This window comes from Fukomys damarensis, unplaced genomic scaffold (genome assembly GCF_012274545.1).
Source record: "Fukomys damarensis isolate Sample0158 unplaced genomic scaffold, DMR_v1.0_HiC HiC_scaffold_34, whole genome shotgun sequence".
Classification (NCBI taxonomy): domain Eukaryota; kingdom Metazoa; phylum Chordata; class Mammalia; order Rodentia; family Bathyergidae; genus Fukomys; species Fukomys damarensis.
In genome coordinates this window covers 2376517-2392291 of record NW_022900946.1, presented here as the reverse complement: position 1 = coordinate 2392291, position 15775 = coordinate 2376517, and the positions used below count along the sequence as shown (strand labels likewise).

The 15775-nt window shown below is 56.6% G+C and overlaps 1 protein-coding gene and 1 long non-coding RNA gene across 2 annotated transcripts in view; one reads left to right on the top strand and one right to left on the bottom strand.

Annotated features, from left to right (window-relative positions):
* Il4r (interleukin 4 receptor) overlaps positions 1–130 on the top strand; it is a 31451-nt gene extending 31321 nt beyond the window's left edge. The window contains exon 13 of the mRNA XM_033758731.1: positions 78–130. Within this exon, the coding sequence (XP_033614622.1) occupies positions 78–130 (53 nt within the window). The remainder of the gene's footprint in view (positions 1–77) is intronic.
* A 44-nt stretch (positions 131–174) lies between these two features.
* Positions 175–10167, bottom strand: LOC104861881. Its single transcript, XR_780145.3, has 3 exons — positions 10031–10167; positions 673–768; positions 175–250 (listed from the first exon to the last, which is right to left on the bottom strand). It is a non-coding gene; the product is annotated as an uncharacterized LOC104861881 (long non-coding RNA).
* Positions 10168–15775: the final 5608 nt, after the last annotated feature.

The window sequence follows — 15775 nt, the reverse complement described above, 5'->3', positions numbered from 1 at the left end:
CTGACCCCCGGCCCTCAAGGTGTCCAGGAACGCGCCCGGCCCATGGGTCCCCTCACCACGAGCTCGCCTCCCTGCAGCGGCAAGCGGCACACAGCCCTGCACCCCGGAATCCACGCAGTCACAGCGGTAATCAGAGAGCAGCACTGCCTTTCCCGCTGCTGTTCTTTCCTCCGTGCTTCATAAGCCGGTAGGTGCTCAGCTTGACCCCCGAGACTGCCACACACTTTGCTGCCACCGAGGCTCGTTAGACCTGCTTGAGAAAGAGAATGAAGCCATCTGGAAGCAAGCAGGTCCCAGAGGAAGAGCCTTCAGCCTGACATCACGTGAGCACCTTGAACCACCCACACCTGAAACCATTCCCTAAACTTTTTGTATAAGCCCAAAGCCCCATTTTTAAAAAGCCAGTTCTGTCATTTGTAACCACAAGTCTCCTTGTTGAAACAAGCTTATTTTTTGAGATAAAGTTCATATAACGTAAACCATGTTAACCACGAAGCATATAGAACCAGCGCGGTGCAGTAGACCACAATGCTTTGTTTAGCATACCCACGGTGTCGTCCCAGAACATTTCCATCACTGCCTCCCGCCCAGGAACAAGAACCTGCCCCTCAGCAGCCCCTCCTGATTCTCCTCCGAGGTCCCTGCTCCCACAGAACGGTCCCCTCTCCAGACCTGGCACGGTGAGCGCTTTCCCAGAAGCGCTGCCTGACATGTGTGCCTTCCAATTTCGTTAGCCACTGCTGCTTTCCATTTCCGTTCGACTTTTCACTGTAATAAAGTAAAGCCTCGGTCAGGCAGAAAGCCCCCAGCTAGGCCTGGCCCCAGCCAGACTCCCGGGTGATGCGAGCTGAGGTTCATTCCTCCTCTGTCCCGGGTCCCCAGCCCAGGGCTGGGCCTGGACCAGGCGCTTGGTAAAGCAAAACTAGACAAGAAGAGAGGGTGGCCCGGCTCCGACAGGCCGGCCTGGGGGATCAGGACAGGGGCTCCAGGCGTTTGTGGGCTGGTTGATGGACACCCGTGTTGCCCGTCCGCAGTGGGCAGCGCTCTGGGCGGGAGGACTGCAGCTGGCCTATCACTTCCCACACTCTGGCCCTTCATGACGTGCAGAACCAAACTGAGAGCTTGCCACAGTGGGCACCCCCAACAGGAACTGCATTGCCGCTGGGTGCCCCAGGTGCGCAGGGCGGAGCAGAGCCGAGCCCGTGCCTCGGCCCTCACCCTCCCCAGTGTGTGGCAGGGTAGTGGGCATCCCAGGGCAGGTGCACCAGCACCCTCAGGAGCCCTTCCTGGTACCCATGCTGCCCCCCTCTGCTCCTGAGTCCCCTGGCCCGGCTCCATCAGCGCCTCTCTCCCAGGGTCCTCAGCACCCACGTTCCCGTCCCAGTGTCACAGTATCCCAGCTCCTCCTGTATCCCACCCTGCACAGGGTGAGGCTCCATAAGGGGGGAACAAGTTGGGTGCCTGTGATGCCAGCACTCTGGGAGGCTGAGGCAGGAGGGTTGCAAGTTGGGCAGCTTAACAAGTTTCATCTCCAGGAGAGCAGTCAGCGCGGCCACCAGAGGGTAGACCGGACACTGGCTCTTGCCCCGGCCCTCTCTCTGCATTCCGTCCTGTCCCAGCACAGCCCCACCCGGCTCCTGTGCCCAGGGAGAGGGGTTGATGTCCAGCTGCCCACTCCCCAGAGCTGCCCACCCCGTGTTCCCTCGCCGCTGGGCCTCACAGCTCGGAGACCGCGTGTGGCCTTTAGCTGGTTTCTCCTGTGCTGATCAGTGGCTTCCCACTGCACCCGTAGGGGGACTCGGGCCCAGGAATGAGGATGTTCTCCCTCAGGTTGCTCCTCCCTCCAGTGACCATGGCCCTGGACAGCCGTGCTTCCTCTCCCCTCTCCCGTGCGTGAGCAGCCACTGCCTGTCAGTAGATGCTTGTTGACTGACTGATGGACAGATCTCAGTAATTTTTTCTGTGGGAGGCTGACCTTTCTGAGTGTGGGGAAACCACGGCAGCCTGAACTTTCAGTAAAGCAGAGGCTGTTGGAGGAAGGGAGTCTGCAGAAACTCGCCACAGCTGCCCGGAAGCAGTCACCGCGCCCAGCCTCCCTAGAAGGTGGCTTGGGGGCCCAAGGCCTGGAGCGGAACAGGAGAGCACTCGTGGGTGTGGACAGGACGGGCCACGCTCTGGCCTGGACACAGAGCCCGGCCACAGCCTGCAGCCCCACCAGGGCCTTGTGCGGAGAGGCTCACACTCACACATGTGTGCAAGCCAGGCAGGCGACGGTGCTCACCGTCACCTCGCGCGTGTGGCGCAGTCTGCAGCCCTTGGGCTCCCACCTGGTCCGGCTCCGCCACCCACAGCGGCCCTTCACCCCCCCGCCCAGCCCTGCACCGTCCTGGCAGGGAGGAGTCCGGTGAACACCCATTAGCTAAGCATGCAGGCGTGTGTGAGTGCCTGTGGCGCGCTCTGTGTGCATCCGTGTTACAGTGACGCGTGTGCACGTGTGTGAGGTAGGTCCTGGCTGCCTGCTGCCCGGCCTGGTGAGCGTGGCTCTGTGCCTGGTTGCTCGGGCCACCGTGCCAACCCGTGGGTGTGCGAGGGACGTGCCTGAGAGGCCTCGTCCTCCGTGAGCCGGGCCGACGAGCGCGGCCTGGTGCAGTGAGCGACACTAGCCCCCGGCTCACAGCAAGTGTGCAATGCATGCTCCCTGCTGCTGCTCCCACTTGTGTGCCGTGCACACCTTGCACACACGTGTCCCCAATGTGCCCCAGCAACCACATCCCAGGGAGAGCGGCCTGTCAGCTGCGGGAGCCCCGGTTCCAGTAAGTGTCCTGGGTGGAGGCGCCTGGGTCAGGCAGGGCTGCGAGATGCCACTAAGAGCCCACCGGCTGCTCCCAGTGCTCGGGATGGGGCCTGGCACAGCTCTTCCCCAACCTGTCTCACCGGCCAAGCACTGAATGGAGGAGTCCAGGTGCCTGCTGGGAGGTGAGGGCGGCCCTGGGCACCAGCTCCGCAGGGCCAGCACGCAGCAGCCGCTCACACAAGCGGCCCAGAGTGGTGGGAAACAGAGGCTGAGATGCACAGGACCCACGGGGAAGGTCGGCCAGGGCTGCTCAGGGGCGGGCAGGGGAGCGGCCAGTGAGGAGGTGACTGGCATGGCCCGCAAGGGGACACTAGACCTTGACTGAGTGAAGGAAGGGACGGGCACTCAGACTCCTGGAGCGCCAGGGAAGGGACGTGCTGGCCGTGGAAGGAAGGCCCGGCAGGAAGGCTGTGAGGAGGAGCTGCCGGGGGACTGGGGAGGACGACAAGCCGGGGGGTAGAGGTTAGGGTTAGGGAAAGCTCCTGGCGTCACTGCACTGTGGCCATCTCCGGGGTCTGGCCGGGTCCCGGGGTAGTGGCACCATGGTCCTGGCAGGGGGACAGGTGAGGGCCTCAGGGCTCAGAGGAGCCAGCCCCCGCCTGAGGAGGTGGCGCTGTGGAGAGGCCTGCGCAGGGTGCTGGGGACATGTGGGGGAGGCCCGGACCCCACAGCCACCTGGTACAGCTTCCCGGCAGAGCCAGGCTGCAGACTCTGGCCTCATGCCCCGCCCGCCCGCACACTGCAGCCGAGAGACCCCTGGGGGCGGCTGGCGGCTCCTGAAAAGGAAGCGGCCCATGCCAAGGCAGTGCCTGAGGCAGGCAGTGTGGCCGCAGTCTCCCCCCTGCGCTTCCCAGAACACTGAACTTGGTTCACTCTGTGACCTCTTCTCCTCTTTAGTCAGCCCCGGCCCAGCTTCACAGAGGGTCCTCTGGGGCCCTCCCGCGGCGTCCAGTCAGACCTTACCCTCCCTCCTAAACCAGCCGTGGCTCCCACCGGCCAGGGCCGGGGCTCCCAGCAAGGCCCATGCAGGGCTCCTCCAGGTCGCGGGCTCACCACTTCCCCTTGTTTGTGGCCACCTGGGTCCTCGCCGCCCACGCCGGGGCCCAGCGTTCCCCGAAGAGGCGGTGCCGTCTCGCCCCCGCGGTCGGGCCAGCAGAGAGCCAGCGCCAGCCTGCCAGTGCTCTGCGGTGTGGTTCCTTCCTCTTTCGGCGCTCTGATCTTTATTATTTCCCTTCTCTCTCTTTCCCCAGGGTTTATTTTGCTGCTGTTTTCTAACTTTGTGAAAAGGGTGATCGGACAGTGAGCCTCCGCTCTTCTTCCTGCTCATGTGTGGCTTCCCCTCTGCGCTCCTCCGTAGCTGCGACTCCCGAGGCCAGGCGTATTTCTGTTTTCTGTCGCGCTGTCCAGTTTTCTCTTGTGATCTTACTTTTGTCCCTGGTGACACAGTTGTATTTCTGGCTTCCCCACGGCGCTCTGAACGTTTTGGGAGCCGGCCCCTGCTATTCCTCCGGACACTGGCACCTGCGGCCGTTCCCGGGCCTCCCTGCACACTGCTGCAGCCGTCCTTCTGCTCCCACTGCTTTTCACACAAATCTATTCAGGCATGTTTGAGTCACACCGTCTTGTCTCTGCCCACGTCCTCTCAGTTTTAAGAAAATGAAATCTGATCCAAAGTGGATGAAGCTACGAGGAATTTTACTGTCTCCTTTGACTAGAAGTGGCTTTCAGGAATAGCCAGATCAAGGGGTCTTCAATCCCCACTGGCCAGGTCATCACAAGGCCGTTCCTCCAGGGTCTCACACTGTGGCCTCCAGGTCTTATGGCCCCACCTGGGCCAGCTGGGTGGCCTGGGCAGCACAGCAGATGCCGGGGGCAGGCAGTGAGCCTGGGAAGGGCCTGGGCACTGAATGGAGACAGCTCAGGAAAACCAGGGTGCCGTTTTTGGGAGAAGGTGAGGAAGGGTAGGACAGCAGCAAACGGCCAGGTGTGGTGGGCACGCCTGTGATCCCAGCACTCGGAGGCTGAGGCAGGAGGGCCACCACGAGTTCAAGGCCAGCCTGGACTACACAGCAAGACCCTGGCCCAGACAAACAAACAAACAAAGGAAAGCAAAACCGAGGGGCAGCAAGGCTGAGCATCCCTCATCCAAAATGCTTGAGACCAGAAGTGTTTCAGATTTTGACTCCGGGGTTTATAGAATACTTCCACGCCCATGATGCGATATCTGGGTGATGAGACACATATCTAAGCACAAAGTTCATTTATGGTTTACATTCACCTCATGTGTTCAGCCTGAGCATAGCATAATGCAGTATTTTTTAGCACATTTGTGTTATTCTTTGTTTTGTTTAGATTTTTTATAATGGGGATTGAACCCAGGGCCTTAGCACTGAGCTACATTCCAAGACCTTAAAAAATTCTTTTCTTTTTTAACATTTTGAAACAAGGTCTAAGTCACTAAGCTGCCCAGGATAGGCTGGACCTTGCAATCCTCCTGCCTCAGCCTCCCAGAGGGGTAGGGGTACAGGTGTGCACCACCACACCCAGTGGTATACTAATGCACCTGCATTTTCACTGTGACCCATCCAGGAGCTCAGGAGCAGAATTTCCCACTTGAGGGCATAAACATTTCAGATTATGGATCTTCTCAGATTTCTGTATCTGTGATACTCACTGTGACACACTGCCACACTACTACCTCCAGAAATGCCAACGACTCCAAGGGACCCCAGTCTGCACCACGACCAGGAACCCATGCGCTTCCTGTCGGCTCCCCACCAAACCCGCAACCACCCAGAGTCAGGGAGCAGAACTCGGAGGCAGCAGGACGGGGAGATCAGCAATGCTTTCCTGGCCCAGCAGACCTGGCCAGCTCCTCCGGGCACCCCACCTTGGGCCGCCAGTCCCAAGCCCCTCAGCCTGGGAAGGGAGGGTTGTGGGAGTGCCCGGTTAGTGCCACTGCTGCAGTCAGCATCTGCCCCAGGCTGCTGGGGCTGCTAGGACAGAACGCAGCAAGCAGGCGACTTCGGCCAGGCATGCACTTCTCATGGCCCTGGCGGTTGGGAAGGCTGTGACCAAGGCACCGGCTGGAGCGGCCTCTCCTCCTGGCTTGCAGGCAGCCCCTACTTGCTGTGACAGGGACTGATAGCAGGTTCCCTGAGGTCTCTTCTAGGAAGTACAGCATCATCCATCCAACCACACAGCCACCCTGGCCACTGCTGGGCTGGCATAGCACCAAGACAGGAAGCTCAGCTTCTGTGTTCGTCTGCTTTCCATTACTGTCACAAGATACCAGAGATAATGGACTTACAAAGAGGAAAGGTTTGCCTTGGCTCACAGTTTTCTTGGTTTCAGTCCATGGTCTCTTGGCCAAATTGCTTTTGGGGCTGCAGCAGAACAGCACAGCATGGTGGGGACCATGTGGTAGGACAAACTGCTCACCCCATGGTAGCCAGGAAGCAGAGAGATAGAGGAAGGGACTGGGCCCCAGTACTGCCTCAAGGCCATGCCCCTAATGACCTAGCTTTCTCCCACTAGGCCCTGCCCCGGAAAGGCTCCCCATTCTCCCAGTAGAGCTACAGACTGGGAAGTCAAGTAACAAATGAGCCTTGGTCAACATCTAAGATCCCAGCCTCAGCACCCCTCACTCCAGTTTGGCAGCTCTGGCCGCACTGGTCTGGACTCTCAGGTGCACTCACGGCTCCAGCCTGGGTCACCCTCCCACCTAACTGCTTCTGCTCTTTCATGGTTCTCAGACTCTCTCCACATCATCCCCTCCACCCTCTTAGTTTCTTCTTCAGGAAATATTCTCCTTAAAAATGAAAGCCCAGAACCAGACGCTGACTTTAGGGGTAGCCAGCAAAATAAGACTAAACTCCCTTATCCTGGATATCGCACCTCTGTTAATGCAGCCTGGGGTTGCTAAACATTTCTCTTGTTTGGGACTGACTCTTGGCTTTGGGACAAGCTCTCAAGGACTTTCCAAACATGTCATTTTCCACATGTTGCTTTAGTGGTTCCAATCTTCATACGTGTAAAATTGATTTCTTGAGCTGACATAAAAAACCCTGCATAATTCCTAGGTCAGTGTCCTTGGCAAGATCGTGACTTATAACTCCATAGATTATTTTTCGTTTTGAGACAAGGTCTTGCTATGTAGTTCAGGATGGCCTTAAACTTGTGACCACCCTCCTGTCTCAGCCTCCCAAGTGCTGGGATTACAGGTGTGGGCCACCACGCCTGGCTTCTAAATATATTTCATGTGTCCTCTTCCTGCTGTGCTCTTTCTCCAGCAGGCTGACGTTTTGTGATTTTTCTTTCCCAAATAGAAATGGCTTTATGGGATTCCTCAGGCTCAGGAAGTAATGGTACAAAAGGTATAAAATAGTGACGATGAACTTCCCCGCCACTCAGCAGTAGCCCCACGGCACTTGGGCTGAACTTCCTGGGTCCAGGTTCTGGCCCAGCCCTCTCCAGCTGCGGCCCAGGCAGCGGCCCTGTCCCCGCCCCTCTGCTTGCCTGGGTCTCCAAAGGCACTGCAGAATGGCACTAGTCAGGGCTCCGTTTCTCTGCCGAACTGTAAGCACGAATCCATCCATCTTAGTTTTTCCAGCTACACAGCAAAGGCCACAGGTTGCGGCTTCACAACAGACTTCTGTGTCCACCTGGTTCTGGGAGCCGAAGGCCAAGGCCAGGGTGGCACCGGTCACTCTCTGGTGAGGCCCTTTCCCCAGCTCGGTCCACAGAGGTCTTCCCTCTTCCTCTTCCAGGAAGGCCACAGCCCTCCCGCATCATTCTTTTTGATAATGAGAATTCAGCCTGGGGCTTCTCACGGAGCTGCCTCCCAGCCCTTTTGGTTTTTGTGTTTTGAGACAAGTTCTTGCTTAACTGCCAAGTTGTCCAGTTTGGGCTTTAACTCGCGATCCTTCTGCCTTGGCCTCCCAGTGCTGGGATCGCAGGCGTGCACCCTAAGGCCCAGCTCTGCGCCTTCCCTTCTAACCTTATTTAACTTTGCCTCCAAAGACCGACCTCCAAACCCAGTCACCCCGGGGGAGGGGGCTCCTGCTGGCTTGTGACCTGGCCTGACGGCCTAACCCAATCTCAATGGCCCCGGGATTCCCCTGTCTGGGGCTGGACTTCACGGGAACCACGTCTTCCTCTGCAGAGCGGGTGAGATGGGGGTTTGGCTTCCCCCCCGCTGCTGCATAAGCAAATACAGCCCACAGCCAGGGCCCTGGAGAATAGAGACGGAGACCTCAGCCTCTAGCTAAGCCCAGCCGTGTCCCTTCAGCTCCCGAGCTTCAGCTCCCTGACACTGCTTTTCTCAGGTGTCTCCCAGAAGCCTCAGGCGTTGGGAAGGAGCCTGGATCACTGGATTCGGGGAGGAGGCCACTGCTGAGCTCACAGCTGACTTGCAGGCAGCCAGGGGCCTGGTGGGAGGCGGGCACGGGCAGACAGTAAGGTTGCGTTGCGTCTCCCTCGCTGCTGTGACTGACCAGCTCTCCTGGCCAGATCCTCCCCTGCCGTCCGCCTTTGAGCCAGCTGACTTGAGACTGAAGCCTCTAAACCATGTGCCCAAACTGTCCTCCTGCTTCAAGCTGTGGATGTCAGTGCCGTGTCCAGGCACAGGGAAGGGAAGGTGACCGAGATGGCGGGTTGGAACCGAGTGACAGTGTCCCTGGCAGGCCCCGAGCTATCCCTCACTGGCAAGTGGCAGACCATCGCTTGCCTGTGGGATGGGTTTGCCTTCCTCCTCGGGAGGCCCCCGTGTTGCTCCAACCGACACTGGCCGAGATGGTGGCCACTGAGCCCGGGGGTGGGGGGAGGCAGCTACGCCGCCCCTCTATGCGTTTTACCACCAGTATTCTTTTCAGTGCCTTAAAACAGCCATTTGGTGATGATCACAGATTCCGTGGGTGAGGAATCGGGCAGGGACGGCCTCACTCTGCTCTGTGGTGTCCGGCAGAATGGGGACCTGAAGGCCGAGGTCACCGCCCTGCTCGACTCTGGAGTCGCCCACGCCTGGCTCCTTGGCCAGGGACAGAACCGACACCCGACCGTCCAGGGCCTCCTGGGGAGGCTTGGCTTCCCCACCGCATGGCAGCCCTGGCCTGCTAGCGGAAGTCTTCCAGCCTTCTTCCTTCTGTTGCAACTCAGAGGACTCCAACTATGAGGTGGCTATGGATACCAAGAGGCACACTATGAAAACACATGTGCACGTCCACTCGTGTGACTCAACTTCCTTATGTGTTAACCTTTCCACTGAAAACAAAGAGGAGACGTTTCCACATCATCTCCATTTACACAGAGATATACTGTGTCTTTTAAAAGCTACGAAGCATTGTTTTATGGAAGCTGTGTAAATTATCAATTCAACCTTCTTTTCACGGTTCATCCCAGTTTTGTCAGTATTTCATGTACCCAGCACACTTAGATACATCTACCAGAACTCGCGTCACCTATTTTTGTATACAAACAAGCTCTTTCTTCTCCTTCTCCTCCTTCTGACAGGGAGGATCCCTTTATATGTTTAGGAGTTCCATTCGGGTGTTGTAACAAGGACTGCTATCACAGAATATCTCAGTAGCCTCATGCTTAAGGGTCTGTCCTTATTTTTTATCGCTCTATTTTTTGCTCATGGGGATCAGACCCAGGATATTGAGCCACATCCCCAGTCCCTTTTTTCAGCTGTTCAATTTTGAGACAGGGTCTCATTAAGTCACTATGTTGCCCAGGCTGGGTTTGAACTTGCAATCCTCCTGCCTCAGCCTCCCAAAGCCTGGGGATTGTAGGTGTGTGCCATCTTGCCCAGCTAGGGGTTTGTTCTGCGTGTTGAGAAATCTAGGGCAAGTGGCCATTGACGTTGGCTCCTGGCCCGCAGCTGTCTGTTGCTGTGAGCAAAAACCCAAGAGAAACAACTCTATGCAGGGAGGTTTGATTTTGGCACAGTTTCAGGGTCCTGACCCTGGGTCTTGGATGCCACTGTCCTTAGGGCTGCTGTAGGGCAGAAGGGCGTGGCAGGGCAAAGCTGCTCACCTCATGGCGGCTGGGAAGCAGAGCGAGATAGGAAGACCGAAAGAGCGGAAGGGGAAGTGTGCAGGACGAGATCCTCCCCAAGGTCACGAGCGAGGCCCACCCCCTCATAGCCACCCAGCGGGAGCTCGTGGATTAACCCACTCATGAAGTTAGTGCTCTCACGACCCAGTCACTGTCCAAAAGCCCATCCGCTGGCTCTGGGCTGAGATGGTTCAGATCAGGTTGGAGTGGTTTTGAGCGAGGAGAACACCCCTCCACATGGAATCAGGCAACTGTGAGTTAACGGTGCTACGAGGCAACTACGGGTTACCCGGGTAACTTTTCTCTGTAGAATGCACCTGAGCAGCCACGACAACGTCTGTCATCTGTCACAAAGGAGCATGGCGGACTCAGAAAGTCCTGCGGGAACTTTTGCTCTCCCCTCTCCACTGCTCTGCTCTGTGTGAATCCCGCTTGCTGCATTCCCAGGGAAAGTTCAATGGAATCAAACCTCCTGGATGTAGAAAGAGGTAGATAAGGAAGCTCAAACTTCTATTCAGGGCTCTCAAGACTGACGGGAGTCACTCGCTGAGCCGCCAGCATAATTAAAAGCCGCTTTTTGCTCCTATCTTCGTGTTAGAGAGTTGTCTGTGCTGGGATCCTCACTATTTCCTGCTTCCGTTTAGAACCAAACCATAAAATCCTATATTAGGCCTGAGCTCTCAGTGATTTTCTTGGTCTTTCCCTTTGGTTTCAAATGGCTGCTTGAGCTCCAGCCATCACATCTCTATGTTAGGCAGGAGAAAGAAGTAGGAATGGGAAGACTGGAAGGACAAAAAAGTGTTTCCAGAAGCCCTATCTGAGCACTCCCATCCCCATCTTCAAGGGAGGCTGAGACAAGGTCTACTGGCTGCCAAGCTGCTATCCAGAACAACGCCACGGTTCTGACAGGAGGAGGAAGGGCGGGGTGGAGGCTGGAAGGAAGCCTGTGCCCGCTGGCGTTTGTCCTGCAGCGGCAGTTGGAGCTCACTTCTAACCTCTGAGCTCTAAACTGGAGCATCTTACTGCAAACACATGCAAATCTCTCCCGGGGGCTTCATATGGGCTACGGGGGCACATGATTTATAAGTGCCAAAGAGTTGCCCCTAAAGTAGCCTTGGACCAGTGGCGGGAAGCTCTGGAGAAGAAACGCCTCACCTTTCTTATTCTTCACCAGGCACACGTCGGGGGCACGTTCTCTGAGGCCCCAGCCCCTCTGCCTCCTTCCCACCGCCACAGGGATTTCTAGGACCACCTCCCAAGTCCGCTCCCTGCGCTCCGTCCTGGTCTCACAGAGAGCCTGACCCGAGTACAGCTTGCGTGCCAGACAGCAACAGACGTGAGCCGTGTGGGCCAAAGACACCGATTCCGGCAGTCTCGTCGTCTGCCCGGGTGGTATCCAGAGCCCAACATAGTCTCGGGGAGCTTTCGAGCAGGACAAGCACATTCCCTCCGTGGACTGACCGCGGAGGGCACACTGAATAGGTTCCCTTCATTTTCAGCTGTTGGCCTTGAAATAAACACACAGTGTCAGGACAACTGAGTGAAAAGTGCGTTCCCAGTTTCAGCCACATGCTGCGCACACCCAGCCCAGCTGCCGCAACCCCCTGGATGCCTCTTTCGTTCCCAGGGAACCGTCCCCGTCCTCTCTGGGCTGTGTGCCTCCGCAGACCATTTTGTCCAGCAGATGCTGGGCCTCAGCTGGGCGTGGATGAGTTGACGCCATTGAACTGTACACCCAAGGAGGTTAAAACATAAATGTTGTGGGTTTTCACCACAATACCATAGTTAAGAAAAAGAATGGCTGACAAATGGGCAGTCTGAGAGAAATCTGAAGAGGTCTAAATCAGTAGAGAGGGAGAGACCACACCCATGGATCTGAAGGTTCCATATATTTAAGGTTGCAAAGCTTCCAAATTTATCTACAGATTCAAAGCAATCCTGTCAAAATCCTAGCAGGCACATTTGCAGAAATTAAATGGCTGAAACTTACATGGAATTTAAAATGTGTAATAGAAATACAAAGGACCCAGAATAGCCAAAGCTGGTTTGAAAAAGCAGAACGAAGTTGGAGGCTTCCACTTCCTGATTTCAAAACTCACTACAAAGCTACAGTAATAGAGACACTGGGGTGTCAGCGTAGGGACAGACACAGCACCGGGTGAGAAGAGAGTCCTGAAACAAACCCCAAAGGGAGTCAGTGAATCATCAGGCCGGTGCCAAAGTAGTTCAGTGGGAGAAAGGATAATCTGAACATACCATGCTGGGACCGCCAGGTACTCACCGGCACAAAGGTAAACTGGGAGCATCGTCTCATGTCATTTAGAAAAATTAACTCAAAGTAAAACATCTAAACGCAACAGGTGAGGCCATTCAACTATCAGAAGGAAACAGGAGAGGAAATTTTTGTTATCATGGTGCAGACAAAGAGTTCTTACGTACATTACCAAAAGCATAATCCAAAAATGAAAAAGAAGACAGCACAACGGGCCTCGGCAAAGTTTGAAAAGGTTATGTTTCCAATCACCAGGAAGCATGCGACGACAGGCAGAGCAGGGAGCTCGGAGGAGCCGCGTCCCACTGAAGCAACCGCAAGACCGACAAAAGCAGAACAGACTTCTTGGAGCTCTGGAGTCTAATCAAAGCCTTACAGCACCAGGAAAGCGCCTCCGGAAGAAAGAGATCACTAATCTTGCTTTCAAAAGGAGGCGTCATTAGCCGGGCGTGGTGGCGCACACCTGTAATCCCAGCACTTGGGAGGCTGAGGCAGGAAGATCACTGTGAGTTCAAGACGAGCCTGGGCTACACAGTGAGTTCCAGGTCAGTCTCAACTACATAGTGAGACCCTGTCTCAAAAAAGAAAAAAAAACAACAAAAACAAAAACCCAAAACAAACAAACAAAAAAGGAGGTGTCATAGAGCTTTTGCCTACCTGTTCATCGCCTCCTCTTTATCAGCTCAGCAGGGCTGTGTCCTCACCGGGCTCACTGGCACGGGAGCAGGCAGTGTACCCCACATTCCCACAGCACCGCGGGTGTGCGTTTCGACTGGTCTGGAAGCTCCCTGAGAGACTGGCTCAGGTGTGTGCCTATGTTTTTCCCAATTTTCCTATTTTTTCTCAGCTGGAGCAGCTTCTCACGCAGCATCCGTGGAAAGGATTTAAAGATATACACCAGCATCTCGGGGCAGGGACGATAGAGGAGCAAGCAGAGGACGGACCAACACCTGGGCAGGAGGAGGTGGAGGAGGAAGACAATGAGGGATTAAGGACCTTAGTTCTGAGTAGAGCAAGTGCACTGGTCATTTGGTCTCTGGGACAAAATACCTGGCACCCAACCTGAAGGAGGAGGGGTTTACTTGGCTCACAGTGTCGGCAGGTTCTGCCCCTGGTTGGTTGGCTCCAAGGCAGAAATGTCAGGGTGAAGCCAGGCATGGTGGTAGCACTCGCCTGGAATCCTAGAACTCAGAGGCTGAGGCAGGAGGGTTGCCGTGAGTTTGCCAGCATGGGTTACATAGTGAGTTCAAGACTAGCCTAAACTACATGTCAAGGCCCTCTCTCAAAGAGGAAGAAGGAGAAGAAGGAGGAGGAGAAAGGAGGAAGGAGGAAGGTGAAGAGGAGGAGGAGGGGGAGAGGGAGGGGGAGGAGCACATAAAAGAAGGAAGGAAGGAGGACAGAGCATCATGATGGAAGGGCCTGGTGGAGAAAAACTGCTCAACACTCGGCAACCAGGAAGTAGAGAGGGAAGAGAGGGACTGAGGACCAGAGCACACCCCTGCAGGTCCGCCCCTGGGGACCACCTGGCCTGTTCCAACAGCGAATTTACTCAATTAACCCATGAGGAGTATGGCACCCCCTGACTCAGTCACCCCTCAAAAGCCCCTCTCTGGACACAGAAGCTGGCAGCGCCAGAGGAACCATGGTCCAAGGGTACGCGAGGCCCCTGGGCTGGTGCCGCACGGCTGAGGTTTGGCCCTGCAGCAGGAAGCGAGGGCTGAGGCAAAGCCTCCTCAGCCAGGCTGAGTGTGGAAAGTGCCAGCTCACAGCCGCCCTGCAAGGGCCAGGAGAGTACTTCCTGCTTTGTCTTCCCTTTTGGCTTCAGACTGGAGGGAATCTCGGCTGGATCGCTGGCTGATGGCTCAGAAGGAAGGAAGGGTCAGTGGGACCCTCTGGGAAGACACATCTATTTGGGGGAACTCATGTTCACCCCCAATGGACGTGATGATGGAAGTTGTTAAATTTCCAGCTCCAAACCATCTACTTGTTAGCCAGGGACCAAAGGGCCCTGCTCCCCCACCCACTGCCCACAGGGTTGTCTGAGCCCACTTTTGATGTGTAAATGGCACTGAGCCCCTCTGAAAACCTCAAGCAGCTTCCTGTTTCCATTGGAACCAAATCCACCCTCCTTGCAGGTCTTGCAGGGTCTTGGTGACCTGCACAAGATGTGACTCTTCAGTCCCCTCCTGTTACCCCTGGGCCTGACCCTCCTCTCCTGCTCTGTCCCCAGGTTCTCCCACCATCTCAGCAGCTGCAGGTCCTCCTGCCTAACTCACTCCCGCTCTCTTCTCTGTACTCTTACAGCCCTGACCCCCAGGGGTTTCTCTGGCACCTGTACAGTACCCGCCACACTGTGGAGACAGCCTCTTCCAGTGCTGAAAACCCCGCCCAGAGGGAGCGATTCACAAATACTAACCCTTCCCCTATCCCTTCTCTGGGTGCTTCAGCCACTGCTAATTCCAGGGCCCATATCAGAGATTCACTTCGAAGATTAAGAGAAAGCCAAAGAAAAGGAAATCTGACGGCCTTCCAAGGGGCCGAGGACAAGGGACAAGGCCTTCTGGGGACAGGACAGCGCAGTCAGGAGGAGATGCTGTGTCTGCAGAGCAGGCACCCTACAGATGGACCACAGGGGAATTTGTACCAAGTTCCTCAAACACGAAAAGGGAAAAGAAAATGAAGAAATAGAAAGGAGCTTTCTCTTTTCCTCTGGAGCAGTCATGTGGACCAGCTGCAAAGAGTTCCTCAAAACCAACCATGGGGGAGAGGGGCTTATGTCACAAATCCTGTCCACCCTGAGACCCTTCCATCCCGCTTCGGGCCCCTTGCCCCCGCCTGGGCAAGCAGGGGAATCCGAGGTGTCCTGTTCACACCCAGCCCTGACACTTCATGGCCTGGGGTTGTTTCACTCCCCGGCCTCAGTCTCTGCATCTGTAAAATGCCTCAAGGGTTTGTGGGTAAAAGCAGATGGCTTAGGAGCTGCACACTGCACGGTGGGGACTGTGTGGTCAGGGTGACTGACGGTGGCCGGGGGGCGGCTTTCTGGCTCTTCCCTTCGGAGGTCTCTGGCACGAGCTAGCTGAATTTGGGGCCCTGGTTTCCTTTTCTTTGGTTCTTTTCTCTCCCCACCCCAGCCCCAGCACTGGGGATTGAACCTAGGGCCTCCACACCGAATGCGTCCCCAGTCCGCGCAATCTTCCTGCCTGGGGACTGGCCCTGAAGCAGCGGCAGGCAGGCGGGAGCTGGGTCCCGGGGGAGGGTCCCTGGCTCAGACCTGCAGGGCAGGCACCCGGAGCTGGGCTGTGCGGGGACCCTGGGCCTGGTCTCCAGCCCTGAAGCAGAGCTGTGGGACCCGGGGAGGCGCGGCTGCCCCAACCCTTCACAGCCGGCTGGGCTTCCGGTTTCCACGCCGGGGAGAAGGGGGGCTCGCTGCCCTTCTCGAGAGGCCCGCGGGGTGATGTCACGGCCCCAGAGGCAGCTGTCACCCCAGTTTTCCTAGCAGGTGACCTTTGGCAGCAAGGGCTGCCACAGCCAGGCGGGGCGGCGGGCGGGGCCTTCCCACACCCCTCCGCCTGCAGCCTCACAGCCCGGGG